The sequence below is a fragment of the Mytilus edulis genome, chromosome 10 (assembly GCF_963676685.1).
Source record: "Mytilus edulis chromosome 10, xbMytEdul2.2, whole genome shotgun sequence".
Taxonomy (NCBI): Eukaryota; Metazoa; Mollusca; class Bivalvia; order Mytilida; family Mytilidae; genus Mytilus; species Mytilus edulis.
In genome coordinates this window covers 73,811,467-73,829,721 of record NC_092353.1, presented here as the reverse complement: position 1 = coordinate 73,829,721, position 18,255 = coordinate 73,811,467, and the positions used below count along the sequence as shown (strand labels likewise).

Here is an 18,255-nt window from a genome sequence, read left to right as displayed (position 1 = left end):
GCACGTTAAACGAGTCATATAAAAGAACCTATAGATGCTAGGAAATTGTTTTTTTAACATTTTCATTTCGGCGATTTGTTTAAGCTGTTCTTAGGAACCCCTTAATACTTAACGCATTTAAAGTACATTGCACAACATCTTCCCTTGTTTTGTATCAATTTTGATTAGGCTAGTAATAATTGGCATAACTTTTTGGAATGTTGGGTCCTCAATGTTCCTCAACTTTAAAGTTGTGCGGCTTTCTAACTGTTTTATCTGAGCGTCACTAATGCGTCTTATGTTGACGAAACGCGAGAATGGAGTATCAAATAATAAGCCCGGTACCTTTGATAATTATTTACACCACTGGGTGATGCCACTGCTGGTGGACGTGTCGTCAACGAGGTTATCACCAGCCCAGTAGTCAGCACTTCGGTAAATATCATTTATATGGTCATTTATATAAATTTACTGTTTGCAAAAATATGAATTATTAGAAATAGTGAGGATTTTCTTATTCCAGACAAAGATTACTTTAGCCGTATGTGACACAACGTTTTGAAATTTTGGGTCTTCAGTGCTCTCTAACTTTATACTTGATTTGCTTTCTAAGAATTTTGATCTGAGTGTCACTGATTAGTCTTATGTAGACGAAACGCGCGTCTGGCGTATCAAATGTCAGCCTTGTGCCTTCAATAAGTAATTATAATAGTTTTGTGTCCTCGTGCAGTCAAAACGGTGACGATATACACCATCGATATACAATACAACTAACTTACAAAATTCAAACAACGTGTTATATGTAAGTATTCTTATATTTGTTTCTTAGAAAATTACTTTCACTGTTTAGTCTATATTTGGTGATATTCATTTGAAACGGCTGAGTATTTATACATCCCGTCATTGTGTTATTGTGTAATTTTTTATTTTTTTTGTGAAGATTAGAAAACAATGTTGACTGTTGTACCCCTATTTTGACATTTTAACCTATTGTGTATGTTTGTTTTGTTCACACACCATTCTCAATATAAAGGAATTTTATGCAACTGTCATACAATTGAGAGTTTTAGCTAGCGTTAACACCAGGTGTCATCCATCATTTTCTACATTAGAAAGAGCCTGTACCAAGTCAGGAATATGACAGTTGTTATCCATTTGATGTGTTTGAGCTTTGATTTTGCCATTTGATTAGGGAATTTTCCTCCGAGTTCGGTATTTTTGTGATTTTAATTTATATACATAAATCATGGCAAAGATGCCAACAGAAAAGTTAATGTAAATGGTAAGCGTCTCTTGTTATGCATGAGTCACAATTCATGTTTATTCACAATCAGGTCATAAATTAAGCAAACATCAAAACATGCAGATAAGACGATGATTAATTAAATATATAAATGATTAGGTCTCTAATAATATGTCGCTAGTGTAGTGAGACACAGAAACGTTTAGTGTGCTAAGCGTATCAGAAATAAGTATCATTAACAAAGTACATGGTTGAATGCTTCATCACATTGTACATCTTTATGAATACAAAATGTTTTATGTTTTACGTACAAATGTAATGTTCCAAAGTGAATGTCTTAAAAAATGAATGTAACATGAATGTCTGCAATTTGTACGAAATTCGCCTTTTAAAAAGATAACCTATATTGCTTTATATATCAACTTTCACGAAATATACATTCACATGAACAAACTGATAACAGATTTTCATGATACAGTGCAAACGCAAACCAGCAGCACGTGTCGACATGTACATGTATCTTTATACTTACAATTGTGTAAGAACCGATAGTCCATGGAATGAGTGTTCATCTATCCGGGTAATTTTATTCCTGTTCAAATACCTAGAAAGGACATTTTTAGAATGTAATTTTGCACTTCATTAATCTTTTACTCTTTTAATTGAAATATTTTACAACAGCTAGATATTTATGGGTCAATACAGGTGTTGGCATGCATTACGAAAATGTGTCCTCATTCTTCAATTTAGCTCCACGAATTGTCCCGTGAAGCACATTAAAACCTTTATTTATTCCAATTGGCGAAACAGTTTTTGTTTTGCTTTTAAACAAATCTGTCTCCAATATTACCAGAAAAAAATATTTGTCCGCATCAGGCATCAGTTCCTAAAAAACACTTTTGCTAAATTCTTGCATATTAACAGCTACCATTGAAATGGATTTTTTTTTATTTTATCTTAATTATCGATATTTGTCGATTATTGATTTATATTAACTTTGAATCCAGTCAACACTTGACCATGACACATCAGAAAATGTTGTTTTGAAAATGTTAACTGTGACTGTTAAGGGCATAATTCCTCTCAGGGATGCTGGTGTCAATTTCAATAGAATCCTTTGTATAGTCATCCCTGATACAGTAATGCATCTAGTCATAAACAAGCGCCGTGTACCTTTCTTTTCCAAAATCAAATTACAAAAAAAAATGTACTTAAAATATCTTATCACTAGAATGCTATAGACTCAAAGTTCTTTTTTTTTTCTTTTAAATTATAATTAACAACACACTTTATGTCTACTCAACTTGATTAGAATAACTCTTTGTATGAAAATTGTACATTGTTTATTAAAGGATCAATCAAATCATTAAAGATATACCTTAACACAAACATATAACATATAACAAAAATTATATAATGTAAGCAATGTTACAGAACATCGTCAGCACATGGTATTTTCTTTTGTAGAATCGAGTTACTTGCAAGTACCTTAGAAGCCCCAAACCTTGCAATATATTCGCATAATCAATACAAACAACATGGAATAGACAGGAGGCTACTGGTTATATGTACGTAGATGTATTTGTAATGTTATTCTATTTTTTATTATGATTTTTCTATTAAAGGCAAGTAGCAGTAAAGATCAGATTTAATATTTTATCATCGAGCGTTATCATGATGAAGTCAACCAACACATATGGTAAAATGATTAATTAAGCATAAGCCACTGCAATTAATCCTAATGTAACACATAACGGTAACCATATACTTATGGGACTCTTAACTTGTCTAAAACTATTCGTCCTTATGGACAAAAAGAAAAGAATGTTAAGGCCATTGTATAATATTTTAATATAATGGAAACTATTAGCCCTACTTTTTTTATGTGACAAAAAAATGAAAATTTAAATCTAAATGTCTTCAATTTTAAGTCGAACAATTCATCCTGATGTATTATTGTACTCAGAAAGAAATATTGTTTTTGACAATTTGTGTAAAGCTATTCATCCTTAAGGAAAACAGAACAGAATTTAAAGTGCCATTGTATAATAGTCTAACAAAATAGAAAATATTGGCGCTTTTTGCAACTTGAATTTATTTTTAATCAATTTATTCTCTTATATATCTAACAACCAATCCTAAGGTATACAAGTTCTCAATTATGAGGCCAGAACTAGAATATATTAAAAAAAACTATATTGTCACTTTTTATTGTTATCGATATAAATATTAGTAACTGTAGACCTACATATCTCAACTTGTGTAAAACTGTTCGTCCTGATGGACAAAAAGAACAAAATTCTTATGCCGATGTATTACATTTTATAAAAATGGAATATATTCCGACTTTTGTTTTATGAGACAACATTTTTTGCAATTCTAAGCTTAATATTTTTCACTTTTATATCTAACAATCCATCCTAAGGTATAACTGTTCTCAATTATGAGGTCAGAACTAGAATATTTTAAAACTAAATGGCTCTAAAGAGCCTGTGTCGCTCACCTTGGTGTATGTGAATATTAAACAAAGGACACATGACAAAATTGTGTTTTGGTGATGGTGATGTGTTTGTAGATCTTACTTTACTAAACATTCTTGCTGCTTAAAATTGTCATTATCTTTAATGAACTTGGCTTAGTCGTTTCAGTGAAAATGCTAGTGAAAATTGTTAAAAATTGACTATAAAGGGCAATATCTCCTTAGGGGGTCAATTGACAATTTTGGTCACGTTAACTTATTTTTAGGTCTTACTTTGTTGTACATTATTGCTGTTTACAGTTTATCTCTAACTATATAATATTCAAAATAATAACAAAAAAACGGCAAAATTTCCTTAAAATTATCAATTCAGGGGCAGCAACCTAACAATCAATTATCCGATTCATCTTAAAATTTTAGGGCAGACAGATCTTCACCTAATAAACAATTTCATCTCCTGTCAAATTTGCTCTAAATGCTTTGGTTTTTGAGTTATAAGCCAAAAACAGCATTTTACCCCTATGTTCTATTTTTAGCCATGGCAGCCATCTTGGTTGGTTGGCCGAGTCAAGCCAAACATTTTTAAACTAGATACCCCAATGATGATTGTGGCCAAGTTTGTTTTAATTTGGCCTAGTAGTTTCAGAGGAGAAGATTTTTCTAAAAGATAACTAAGATTTACGAAAAATGGTTAAAAATTGACTATAAAGGGCAATAACTCCTAAAGGGGTCAACTGACCATTTTGGTCATTTGACTTATTTGTAAATCTTACTTTGCTGAACATTATTGATATTTACAATTTATCTCTATCTATAATAATATTCAAGATAATAACTAAAAACAGCAAAATTTCCTTAAAATTACCAATTCAGGGGCAGCAACCTAACAAGGGGTTGTCTGATTCATCTGAAAATTTCAGGGCAGATAGATCTTGTCCTGATAAACAAATTTACTTGGGTCAGATTTGCTCTAAACGCTTTGGTTTTTGAGTTATAAGCCAAAAACTGCATTTTACCACTATGTTCTTTTTTTAGCCATGGCTGCCATTTTGGTTGGTTGGCCGGGTCACGCCAAACATTTTTTAAACTAGATACCCCAATGATGATTGTGGCCAAGTTTGGTTAAATTTGGCCCAGTAGTTTCAGTGGAGAAGATTTTTCTAAAAGATAACTAAGATTTACGAAAAATGGTTAAAAATTTACTAAAAAGGGCAATAACTCCTAAAAGGGTCAACTGACCATTTGGTCATGCGACTTATTTTTGTAAATCTTACTTTGCTGAACATTATTGCTATTTACAGTTTATCTCTATCTATAATAATATTCAAGATAATAACCAAAAACAGCAAAATGTCCTTAAAATTACCAATTCAGGGGCAGCAACATAACAACGAGTTGTCCGATTCATCTGAAAATTTCAAGGCAAATAGATCTTGACCTGATAAACAATTTTACCCCTGTCAGATTTGCTCTAAATGCTTTGGTTTTTGAGTTATAAGCCAAAAACTGCATTTTACCCCTATGTTCTATTTTTAGCCATGGCGGCCATCTTGGTTGGTTGGCCGGGTCACGCCACACATTTTTTAAACAAGATACCCCAATGATGATTGTGGCCAAGTTTGGTTAAATTTGGCCCAGTAGTTTCAGAGGAGAAGATTTTTGTAAAAGTTAACGACGACGGACGACGACGACGGACGCCGGACGCCAAGTGATGGGAAAAGCTCACTTGGCCCTTTGGGCCAGGTGAGCTAAAAAGATTGTTTCTTTCTATTGTTATGAAAATATATATTAATAACCGGAGACATAAATAGCTCTCATTTTTTGTAAAATGGTTCATCCTTAAGGACAAAAAGAATAGAATGTTAATGCAATAGTATAAATACTAACAAAATGGAAAATGTTGGCACCTTTGTTTATGCGACAACAAATTTAGTAGTTTTTCTTCAATATTATGTCTTACAAATTTATTCTTTCAGAAACCCCTCTTGATAGTGAATTTCACAAACTACTGCATATCGTTTCTTTAGTTACATTTTTAAATCCATATTTGTTTTTATCAATAATATTCTACTCCTGAATGAACAAGATGTCTCATTTATATTTTTCACTCTAGAAATGTAGTTTTCTCTTCTTTTTTTACATTAACTTTTGCAGTTTAAGAATAATATGTTTAAATTGTTATTTATATAAATTAGAAATTAGATAAGTTAAGATTTCTACATAGACATGCAACCCTGTATCTAGTCACAAAAGGAATCTGGCTACAATATTGATTGAAACAAATTCCAATTCAGTTATCTTAGTTGTTCATAGGAACCTTTTTTTCTTATCGCATGAATCGTACTTTGTAAAACGAGTTGTCTTGAGTCTCCTATTTAATTCTGTGGTGTAGTAGTATTTATTTAAACATTTTCCTTCCTCGTATTAAGAAAACCTTATAAAATGAATATTGTGTTTATGGTTATATTTGGACAATTTTGTTGTTATTATACTCCATCAGTCTATCGCGTACAAATTCCGTACTTAAATATATCCGCATATGAGGTTTGATAGAACTTTTTTTGACAATTAAATTGTCCTGTTTTTACATTTGACTGTCCCTCTGGTATCTTTCGCCCCTCTTTTACCAAGATGACAGAACCTAAACCCAAACATGAACATATCCTATACCTGGCCCATATTCCTTCAATTGCATTACAACCTAGTTTCGCCATGAACAAACCCTAGCTTTATACTATATCTAAAATAAAGAGTCACTTTGTGCAAAAGACTAGTTTAATAATGATTTTGATTCTCTCTTTTTTTTTATCTTATTAGCCGTATTGAATAACAGTAGGTCGATCCTTATGTTCGTAGACTTTAAAGGGGATCAACTGACATCAACGGTTGATACCCTTATTCAACCATGTCAATAACAAGTGGCAACAAGATAACGTAAGATTGAACGCGTGGAAACAGTATGAAGTTGAAAAGATATTCTTGCAAACATGTTAAGAAATTCCAGTAAAGTTAAGCTAAGTGTTCCTAGCAATCCTATAAATCTTAACATATATACCATACTGGATAGTAATGTTTCCTGAAATAGTTTTACCTTTTAGAAGAAACAAAAGACAACCTCAACAAATAGGTTCCGTTGAAAAGATATAATTTAACAATTTCAACTTATTCTTTTATATTACTACTAATTATAATCATAAATATGGATAACTAGTCCAGGACGTAAAGTTCCAATTTTCCCTTTTTTAAAATGTGTAATTTAAATCTGAAAATAATGTGGTCTTCTCTGCTCCATTTAAGTATCTTGTCAAATGAAATATTATGAGAAATCTCCACATTGCCGCCATAATGCAGACAATCATTAGTCATCCATTCAGTCCAACTACAATATTCAAACAGCCTGATTTTGTAAGTGACAAATCGAAGGCATCACAAACTATGTCTAGTTAAAAATACAATAAAATCACAATCCATATAAGTATCTTTTGTAGAAAGTTCCAACAAAATATATGTAAACAAATCAAATACTCACAATAAAATTGTTGAGTTTGGTATATAAGATGGGACTGTCGTGCGAGATCTAGTGTGGCAATAAACATTCGTGTCCCAGCAGCTACATAAGGTAGGGCACTCATTGACGGTGCCTCCATAAACAGTGTGTGCGATTAAGAAAATTATATTGTATATCTTATCCATAATACACCTGAAAAAATTAAAAACTGTATAAAAGTACTTCTGATGTATGAAATATAATTACTGAATATTGTCTAAAAGAACTAAAGTATGATATTTATATTCAAGATTTTGAAAATAATCAATAGAAGTTAAAAGAAAAAGACACATTCTAAATAACATCAAATTTATTAGCATTTTAGAGTTTTTATTAACAAAAGAAAATATTTTACATCTAAAACATAACGTTTTAATTGTGCTTTAAGATACCAAGTGTTACTTTCTTTATTAGATCCTTTTCAACAATCGTATACAGTTAACAGCAACAAGACAGGTAGGATGTCAGTGGTCAGTTCAAAGTAGTGTATAATGTTTACAGTAATTGAATTGTAGAGCTTTTTTTTTTGTTTACTACTACATGTATTTACCACAACGATATTTTTCTTCTTTTGGTTGGATGGAATTAACAGACATAAATGGAACAATACTACAGAATCATGGGTTGAGAAAATAGGGAAATATAGAGGGACAAAATAAAGAAGAGAGAAAAATACGAGAAAAAAAATTCTTATAAATTTAAAAATTAGAGAATTGAGGGACCCCATCCAGACAGTCATGAATTAATAAAGGGAATAATTTGAGTCCTCTATTAATTATTTAAGAAAATGAGATTCAAGCCAGGCACGGGTAATGACCACGACAAAAATAAAGCATAAAAACACACAAAGTAAACCATACAACAGACATTCAGAGCTACCGCGTCAATGCAGTCTGGAAATCATGTCCAAGAAGCGTGATCTGATCGGACCCCAAAAAATATCAAATCAAATGTCGCAGCATAATATTGTAAAAGAAAAATTCTTCCGAGAAATGAATATACCAATCACCAACATATAACGGAATTGGAACAGGCGCATAACATATGCGGAGGAAGCTAGATTAAAGTAGAACCCGAAGCGTAGATAAACGAAAGAGATAAACCAAGAACCAAAAACATTATTAGAGTAAAAGGGTATATAAAAATTAAATGACTGAAAACTGACTTCGTTAAACTGGTAATAACGTAAGTGCTCCGATAGGGTACGCAGTTCTAGCTTCTGACAAGACACTAGACGTGATTCTCGTTAATGTTATCCCAAGAACGTAGAAAATGTATCAATAACAAAGGGACCACTTATAACAGTAAGTTATATTCAATATGTACATCAAGCTGAAGTGAAGTGAAGATCTGTTGAGAATGCAACTTCAACGAATTTGCAAGTGGTTCTGTCTTTCTTGGAAAACTCGTACAGCTAAAAATTAATAATGATGCAGTCCAAGAAGCAATGAATTCGGATGTAGACAGATTGCCGATTTTTTTGGAAAATCAAATGTATCTATATTTGCACAATATCCGTTTTTTTTCAAAACGATACCGTACAAATCGAATATGTCGGTATATGTAACATGCATGTTATATAACCTGAATGATTTGTATCTTTAATACGACCCCTCTATTACTCCTGTAACTTGTAGATATGAAGGGAGGTCTCTTAGTAATATGTTTTATATCATTTTGCTTAATGCCCAAGTTAGAATTATTGCTCACAAAATAGGTTGTCAGCATACACTAGTTTGTAGGCAGCTATATTGGCTTTTGAACATGCATTGCATACTTTACATCAAGTTTCTTCAATATTTATATTAGTTTACAGACATATGGATGTCAAAAAATGTTCATTTACATATTTTAAAAAAATATAGTAGAAAAAGAGAAAGTCCGAGAATACTGACCAAAAAAAAAGCCTTAATCTACCAAACAATAGAAAGAAAAAAAAACAGTCATATTCTAAATATAGGTCAGGCATTTCTCAAATAAATGGTGAATTTATGTCCAGTTAAACTTACAACTTGTATGACAGTTGTTGAAAAGTCTGTTGTATTGGCAAACTAAGACTAAAATTTCAAACACATCATTAAGATATTATGCAAAAGTATATGTCTAAAAGATGTTCACGAAATTCATACATGGAATATACTAAATTGAGGTACTACATGATTTGGATTGTAATCCATTCAAACAATTTAAAACAAGAAAATATATATGAGAGAAAAATAAAAAAGCATAATTTTGAGGTATTAACGTTAAAGGAAAAATAACAAATATAAACAAATTCCAAGGAAAATTCAAATCGGAAAATCCCTTATCGATCCTTATCAAACGGCAAAATCAAAAGCTCAAACAAATCAAACGAATGTAAAACAACTGTCATATTCCTGGATTTATATCTAGATTGACCTCTCACTTGTTTGACAGTCGCATACAATTCCATTATATTGGCAAAATTGCGTGAACAAAACAAACATACTTAATAGGTAAAAATACCTAAAATATGGCTACAACAATCAACATTGTGTTTAAATCTTAATCACTATAAACACAAATCAATATGTCAAAGAAAAACCAAATCGCTATAGACACTCTTCAGACAAGGCACATAACCAAAATGAAAATCAAGAGATGAACATTTCGACAATGTATGTTCCTTCAGTTATGCTCGAAGCTAAACTATTTAAATATCCAAAATGTCAAACAAATATTGAAGAGAGAATCAAACTTAAAATGTCCAAAGTATAACCTTATTCGGACAAGGAATCAAAAGGAATATTTGTATACACGTCTAAAAACCATCTCAAAATTTGTAACCGAAGGTGACTACAAGATTTCTTCAGTTTTCTTAATGAGACATAATAATTAAAAAATAACTGATTTAACTATTTTTCAAGTACATACTGAAGAAAAGTCAGAGAAGTATACATCAACTGTGACGCTTTCTCCATTGTGAATCAAACCGGTAAATCATTGGCATACGTTCATTTCGTCCCACTGATGCATACTTTATTTGTTATTTTCCTAAGTAAATCAATATCATATACTTATACCACTGTAGATAATAATTATTCACTTTATTCAATGTATGTCCGATTCTTATACATGTGATAAGAACTTTAAGTCAATTCGTGTCAGATATACCAGTGATTCAAATTTTTCACGGTGGTCAATTCATGTTTGATACTTTTACCAGTGATAAAAAATCTTTACTTCAGTCAAGTCATGTCAAGTAAATAAACTTATTAATAGAATAATTCACTTCAGTTAATTTATGTCCGACTCTTATGCGATGATTCAAATGTTTCACTTCAGTCTATTCATATAAGATACTCTTTGAATAGTTAAAATTCCTAAAACAGTAATAAAACAAGAATGTGTCCATAGTACACGGATGTCTCACTCGAATTATCATTTTCTATGTTCAGTGGACCGTGAAATTGGGGTCAAATATCTAAGTTTGGCATTTAAATTTGATAGATCATATCATAGGGAACATGTATACGAAGTTTCAAGTTGATTGGACTTTAACATCATCAAAAACTACCTTGACCAAAAACTTAAACATGAAGCGGGACAGACGGACGAACGGACGGACGGACGAGCGTACGAACAGACCAGAAAACATAATGCCCCTGCACTATCGTAGGTTGGGCATAACAAAGAACCAAATTGCATATACACTCCTGTTGTAACGATTGTCGACAGGAGAAATACAAGCTAGAACTAACTTTTTTGAAAGGATGGCAATTTGTCAATCTGCACAACACATATCATCAGATAATTTCAAATCTAACAGTTTTTTCTAACCGGTTAATCGGATAATCTTTCGAACGTTGTATCAGTTAACCAGTAGTTTATTTATTGTTTAAAGAACTTATCTAAAGTACCTTACAAATGAAAGTTTCTATGATACGATAAATTGAAGTTTATCCTCGGGCATAATAAGACTTGGCTTTCAGCATTCAGAGGGAAGATGTTTAATAATCCAATGTTGCTGATCTATTATGAAGTTTGGAAGTTTATATCTAATTGATTACCACGACGATCAATTAAAAATTTAACAAAATGTATTAATGATTTCAATACACATGTATACCAAATCTATTTAAAATTGCAAAAAGTCCAGATATCATTATGTCGATTTTGGTATTCATTATTCAATCCTTCCGACGATAAACCAGTTAACTGGTTAATCGTTGACAACACTACTTTGATCGGGATAACAATGTGGTATAGGGAAAACGGTACTATTACATTTTCCCAGCATTAGGTTGGCCTTTTGTGTACCCAAGACAGGTGAAGGAAGTCAACTTAGGAGCGCCGTGATTGGATGTAAGGGTACAATATATATTTTTATTTATCTATGAATAACTGCAGTGTTTATATTTACAATATAAATTTTAAAGCCTATTGAAATATTTTCTAGAGAATTATTCCAAAAGGATTTCAAAATTTTATAAATTTGCTGCAAAATGACGGTGGGCATGGATAAAACAAACAAGCTCCGCTGGAAATTGGTCATGATACTATTTGGCTTCAATTTTTTAAATAGAGTAATAAAGTACTAACAACACATATAACTGTTTTATCCAGGTTTTTATTATAAAAAGTGGTAAAATTAGAAAATGTTAGTATTGTCGCCTATGGCAGAATAAATAGTACTGTTTTCCCTATACACAATGTCAATGGTCTTATAATGGTTCCGAAATAGGATACATTCTTTGATATCATAACATTAATAATCAAAGACTGGTAATCAGTGTATATGTTACAGGGAATTTGTAAAATTAGGGATTTTGTAAAATCACTGAAATTTCAGGGAATTTGTTAAATAACTGAACTCATTAGTGATTTTATAAAATCCCTGATTTTGACCAGTGATTTTACAAAATCCCTGAAATAATTAAGATCTTTTTTACAGGGAATATGTAAAAATAGAATCATTCTTATTGATTGAAAATTTTTGTGAAAAAAGCCTAAAGCATTATTTATTTTAATACCAAGTGAGCAGTTTTAATGCACTAAACAACTAACATACTGTAGAAAAATGGCTCAGGCACAGATGTCTTTAAATCAAGAGCAAACATATACACAAAAGTTACTTCAAATAATTGAGGGAAAATTAAAGTGCAACATATGGAACCGGGAAAAATATGATGAAATTTTGGAACTTATTGTCACAGAGCCACAGAAAGCCGACAAAACAAGCTCTTATTACTACCTTGTTAGAAAGTAAGTTACAGTTTGTTATAGTTTTTTCTGTAATCATTGGTAATTACTGTGAAATAAAACCAATTATTTCATTTTTCATAATCAAATATAAAAACAAAATACTAGGTTGCTTGCTGTCATAAGAGAAGAAAAACACATACGTTTAAAGGATAAGAAATTGAGTGGGGTTGGTTATTTGATCCAGTGGCAAATATTACAGTCATGCATATCGGGCTAGAGAATCTTATTGTGACATGAAAATTGATATATAAAAAGCAAATAAGTGTAAGTTGTATAATTAATTTGCTGCCTACAAAAAACACATTTCTTTTCACAAAATGATATTAAAAAAGAGAGATTTTTAGCAAACATGGAGCTCAATATAAATATTGATGACGAAACACACGCGACAACTTTGGTCATATCTCAAATGCATGTATTCTATCACAAAGTGATACAGTTTTTAAACAAATTTCTAAACTTTCTCATCTCTTTTAATCCAAATAAAAGTAAAGTAAATATTTTGTTTAATGTAGGTATGAAGTTCTTCAATGTGGAGATGTGAAAAAAATCGTTAAAAAACGGAATTCATCAGATGAAGATGTAAAATATTATGTATGTCTTGAAGACATGTACAGCATAGTACAGAAAATTCACATATCAATAGGTCATGGTGGTAGGGACAAAATGGTAAAGGAGGCAAATAGAAAGTATGCAAACGTTTCATACGAAGCTTTAGAACTTTACAAGGAACTTTGCGAGGAATGCCAACTTAAAAAACGTAGATCTGCTAGCAAAGGCGTTGTTGCCAAGCCTATTATAAGCAAAGAGTTCAATTCCCGAGGACAGGTTGATTTGATAGACATGCAATCATTCAAATACAATGACTATAGATTTTTAATGCTATACCAAGATCATTTAACAAAATTTGTAATTTTACGCCCTCTTACATCAAAGCGTGCTTACGAAGTAGCAATGCAAATACTTGATATCTTCCTTCTTTTTGGTGCTCCAAACATCCTTCAAAGTGATAATGGTGCCGAATTCACTGCAAACATCATTAGTGAGCTGAAAAACTTATGGCCTGAATGCAAAATTGTTCATGGTAAACCTCGACACCCACAGAGTCAGGGCAGCGTTGAGTGAGCTAATGCTGATGTCAAGGATATGGTTATCACATGGATGCGAGATAACAGTTGTAAAGACTGGCCTGTCGGTGTCAAATTTGTACAATTTGAGAAAAACAGAAGTCATCATTCAGGCATAAACAGAGCTCCTTACAAAGCTATGTTTGGGTAGACGCAAGAGTTGGGCTAACATCATCCTCACTCCCTGATGAACTTATAGCTAAAATTGACAGCGAAGAACATTTGTCAGATTTAGCAAACATGGAGCTCAATATAAATACTGATGACGAAAACATATGCACAACTGATGATGAACAAATGGAGATTTCTGAGCCACAACCTACTGAACCAAAAACTGACATGTGTGTTGTATGTGAAGCAACTGCATTGAATGCAACTGCTTGTTCTTCTTGTAACAAAACTGTACATGCTTTATGTGGAAAATCTATCATAACAGATGACTTTCTGTCAAAAGTAATTTGCTTTCTGTGTGATACAGAAACGGTCATTGAAAAATAACGTGCAAACGCTTCCGAGTCAATGGTAAAACTAGCCAAGCGTATGTTAAGTCGGTCTAATAGAGTTTTAGAAGAAGTAGACATTGGATGTAATGTGGTTATTCCTATCCCAGTCGTTGATCGTGGAAAAGGTGATCCCCGAAATATAATGGCTATTGTCCATGGAAAGTCAGAGAAAGGCTATCGTCTTGCTATAAAGCATGGTATTCTGTTAGGGTCATACACAAGAAACCAGTTTGAACCCACTGATTCCTTGTTTTTGAGTCCATCAGCTGTTTCAATTGAAAACTTTATATCTTTTCGCCAAGCTGTTAAACTGTCTTCCATTTGCGATGGACAAGGATTTTTAAAGTGTGGATGTTCTGGAAAGAATAGATGTGAACAAAATAGGTGTGCATGTAGAAAAGCAGGACAGTTATGTAACAGTAGATGTCACCCAAACTTGTCATGCAAAAATAAGTAAATTGTGGTCTAAATATCTGTTTATATGCCATTAAGACATTATAATTATACACTAGTTTTAGCACAAAGTATTTATTAAACAAATACATTTCAAAATCATAAGTCTATTTTTTATATTAGTTAAACTTGTAATCAGGGATTTTACAAAATCCCTAGCTCTATTTTCAGTGATTTTATAAAATCCCTAACAATTTCAGGGATTTTACAAAACCACTGAAACTGTTAGTGATTTTACAAAATCACTAATTAGTCCAGTGATTTTACAAAATCCCTGATTTTACAAATTCCCTGTAACATATATGCGACAAATCATTTAAATAACCAAACTATTCTAAAAGTCGCAACTTTATGTGATAGTCTCAAATATTTTTCTTAGTTTTAAGTCGATTATAAACATTATTGAATTAAAACGACGCATATTTATAGTCAGTGTTGGGTTTACAACATTCAAACAATTCGGGACTACGGCATAAAGTGTAAACGACAATTCAAAATACAAGCTTTAATCAGTATTCAATTCCGTGTTTTTTATTGGCTGAAATGTCAAATAAGTCTTCTAAATAACCTTTGGAAATTTCCCAATAGACTTTATCAAAATGAAGCATGAAAACAATACTGCCTTGATAATATCAAGTATAGTACAAAAGGAAAGTGTAAGGAAATGTCAAAATTAAGAAATGTGAGGCAATTTGTTGCAAACAAAATATAACAAAAGTATTTACAATGTGCTCTATACTTTCTAATATTCAAAAGCTTGTCAATCAAATATAAATTATAAAAGAAAAAGAAAATTATAACTTACAATTAGATTTATAAAGATGTAAACTGAAACCTTTAGTTAATTGAGCAGAGTATTTGCCAACGCTGATTTTCTATGATGTTTTGTCACCACTCAGTTTATATTTCCTTATTGTACGTTCGCGACTATTTTTATCTGTATATGCTTTAATAGTGTCCACTTCAAATGTTTTTATAAAAAAAAGTTTGGCTTAAACGGGGAAAAAGGAAAAGTATTTTTTTGTCATAGTGGGATGTATTAATCACCAAAATAAAAATAACACATCATACATTTTATGCTTTCGCATTTCTTGATATAAATTTGCCTTGAACTGCCATGAATCGATTCCAAAACACATTAGATAGATGATTAACATTACTTAAGAAACTAAGCAAAATTTATCTTTGATCGACTTTATTTGAGATTTGGGACCTCAGTTTCGTGATAATTGTAAAATTGACCAACGGAGATTTAAAGAGAGATTTATTATGAATTCCTTTCAGTACCGTAGCACTGACTACTGAGCTGAAGAAATATTCAGTGTCTTATGGGTAAATGTCAGTAGTATGGATTAAACATCACCAAATAGTTTAATTAAACAAAAAGCATTAAAAATATCGTCAAAACAGATCTACGGTATACGTACTACCGATTCACCAGGCGTTGGTTCACTTTCGTTTGTAAAATGTAACAAATGAATTCAATAAAACAAAAATAAATTAAAGATATCGACCGCAGAATTACACGTACCTAAAGGACCACTGGATCGCAAAGTCCTTCTCTGGTGTACAGTTGCATGCAACAATACCATTTGGAAGATCAGTATTTTATCAAAAAAATGCTTAGAGCAAATATAAATCATTTCGTGCAATATTAAAATAATTGCATCTTTAACATATGTTTTTACCCTGATCTTTAGTTATGATAACTTATTAAAGGTTCAAATGGGACGTTTTAAAGGGAGTTGTAGTGTACCTTTCTAATGTAGTTTAAATTTTTCTCTTTCTGAGAGAAAAAAAAAATAATTGAGTAATTTATGTAATAAATAGAATCAGGATTGTTCTTATTCTCAACCTATGTTTTTGTATAAAAATGCACCCGATTTCGTCCTGTGAGGTTTTTGCCGTGAGTTTCAACAAAATGATATGGTACAGTTAACGGAACATAGCTATAAAATTACGTATGAAATATCAACGATTTTGTACTAATGAATGTATGAATATCTTACAGTTTCTCTAGAGTGCGTTCAATGAACTGATCAGTTTTATTGATATTCTTTACCATGAATAAAACGTAGAAATCGAATGCAAAATACTGCAAACAAATTTTGAAATGAAACTCACAATTTACAAACTGTAAAAGATATAAAAAAGAAGATGGGATATGATTACCGATGAGACAATTCTCCACCAGAGACCAAATGACACAGAAATTAACAACTATAGCTCACAGTACGGACTTCAACATTGACCAAAGCCCACATATCATAGTCAGCTATTGAAAGCACCAAAATGACAATGTAAAACCATCCAAACTAGAAAACTAACAGCCTAATTTATGTACAAAAAAATAACGAAAAAAATTTATGTAACACATAAACAAACCACGGAATGACAGGCTCCTGTCTTGGGACAGGCACATACAAACATAATGTGGCGGAGTTCAACATATTAGCGGGATCCCAACTCTCCCCCTACCCTGGGTCAATGGTGTAACAGTGCAACGTAAAAACGAACTATAAAACTCAGTTGAAAAAGGCTTAACATGTTTAACCCCGCCACATTATTTATGTATGTGCCTGTCCCAAGTCAGGAGCCTGTAATTCGTTGTTCGTCGTTTGTTTATGTGTTACATATTTGTTTGTCTTTCATTTTTTTATATAAAGGCCGTTAGTTTTCTCATTTGAATTGTTTTACATTGTCTTATCGGGGCCTTTTATAGCTGACTATGCGGTATGGGCTTTGCTCATTGTTGAAGGCCGTACGGTGACATATAGTTATTATTGTCTGTGTCATTTTGGTCTCTTGTGGACAGTTGTATCATTGGCAATCATACCACATCTTTTTTTTTATATTAACTCATCAGATGGATACAAATTCAAATGCTACACAGAGTGGACGTGGACGGGTATTTGTATATCTCCAAAAAAAAAGACAAAAATTACAGATCTGAGAAAACTTGCAGTTACTGACAGATTGTTCAAAGCCACTAACAACTAATCAATAAAAGTATGCATCTTAGACTAAATTATCAATCAGTATACATCCAACATCCAATGGATTAAGTGTAAAGACATCATAAACAGTCAGAGAAAAACATGACCTTGTGCAATGCCAAGATACAGGTATCGAGAGATTTTAGATCCATGAATGTGTATATGTATATAACAATAATATTTAGTTTGCTTTTAGATGTAGTTATCAGTGAAATGCTTTGTCACAAACATTTCTTCCTGTTCATTTGCACAACAATAATAATAAACTTCCGTAATTAAACAATCTGGTAACCATTTAAGGATGTACAACATTTTGATATGCCATTGACAGATATCGTCTGGTCTGACTTTACCCTAACACGTCGTTATAATGAAGCACGAACTGCGTATCCTTTCTGTGCATCTAAGTTGACCCTTAATTAGTTTTAAGTGTGACTTATGAGTTTTCTGAATATTGTTTTTTGTCTTTCTGAATTTTGTTTTGGCCAATTGCGAAAAGACTTTTTCTATAAATCCGATACTTTTCTAAAATATGTTACCGATTGGGTAATATCCAAATTATCTAAACTGTCACGTGATCTACAATGGAAAGACATTTTAAAAGGTTTGATTGACGTTTCTAAACATAAAATAAAATAAATTCCAATTAACATTAAATATATCTATCTCATAACAAACTGCATACAAACCACACATTTTTTT

The 18,255-nt window shown here is 31.8% G+C and overlaps 2 protein-coding genes across 2 annotated transcripts; both read left to right on the top strand.

Annotated features, from left to right (window-relative positions):
• Positions 1-12,289: 12,289 nt before the first annotated feature.
• Positions 12,290-13,599, top strand: LOC139492967 (KRAB-A domain-containing protein 2-like). The gene is made up of 2 exons (XM_071281114.1): positions 12,290-12,474; positions 12,990-13,599. Exons 1-2 carry the CDS (start codon positions 12,290-12,292, stop codon positions 13,597-13,599), a joined length of 795 nt encoding a protein of 264 aa, XP_071137215.1.
• A 521-nt stretch (positions 13,600-14,120) lies between these two features.
• Positions 14,121-14,561, top strand: LOC139492966 (uncharacterized). The gene has a single exon (XM_071281113.1). The coding sequence runs from the start codon at positions 14,121-14,123 to the stop codon at positions 14,559-14,561; it is 441 nt and encodes a 146-aa protein (XP_071137214.1).
• Positions 14,562-18,255: the final 3,694 nt, after the last annotated feature.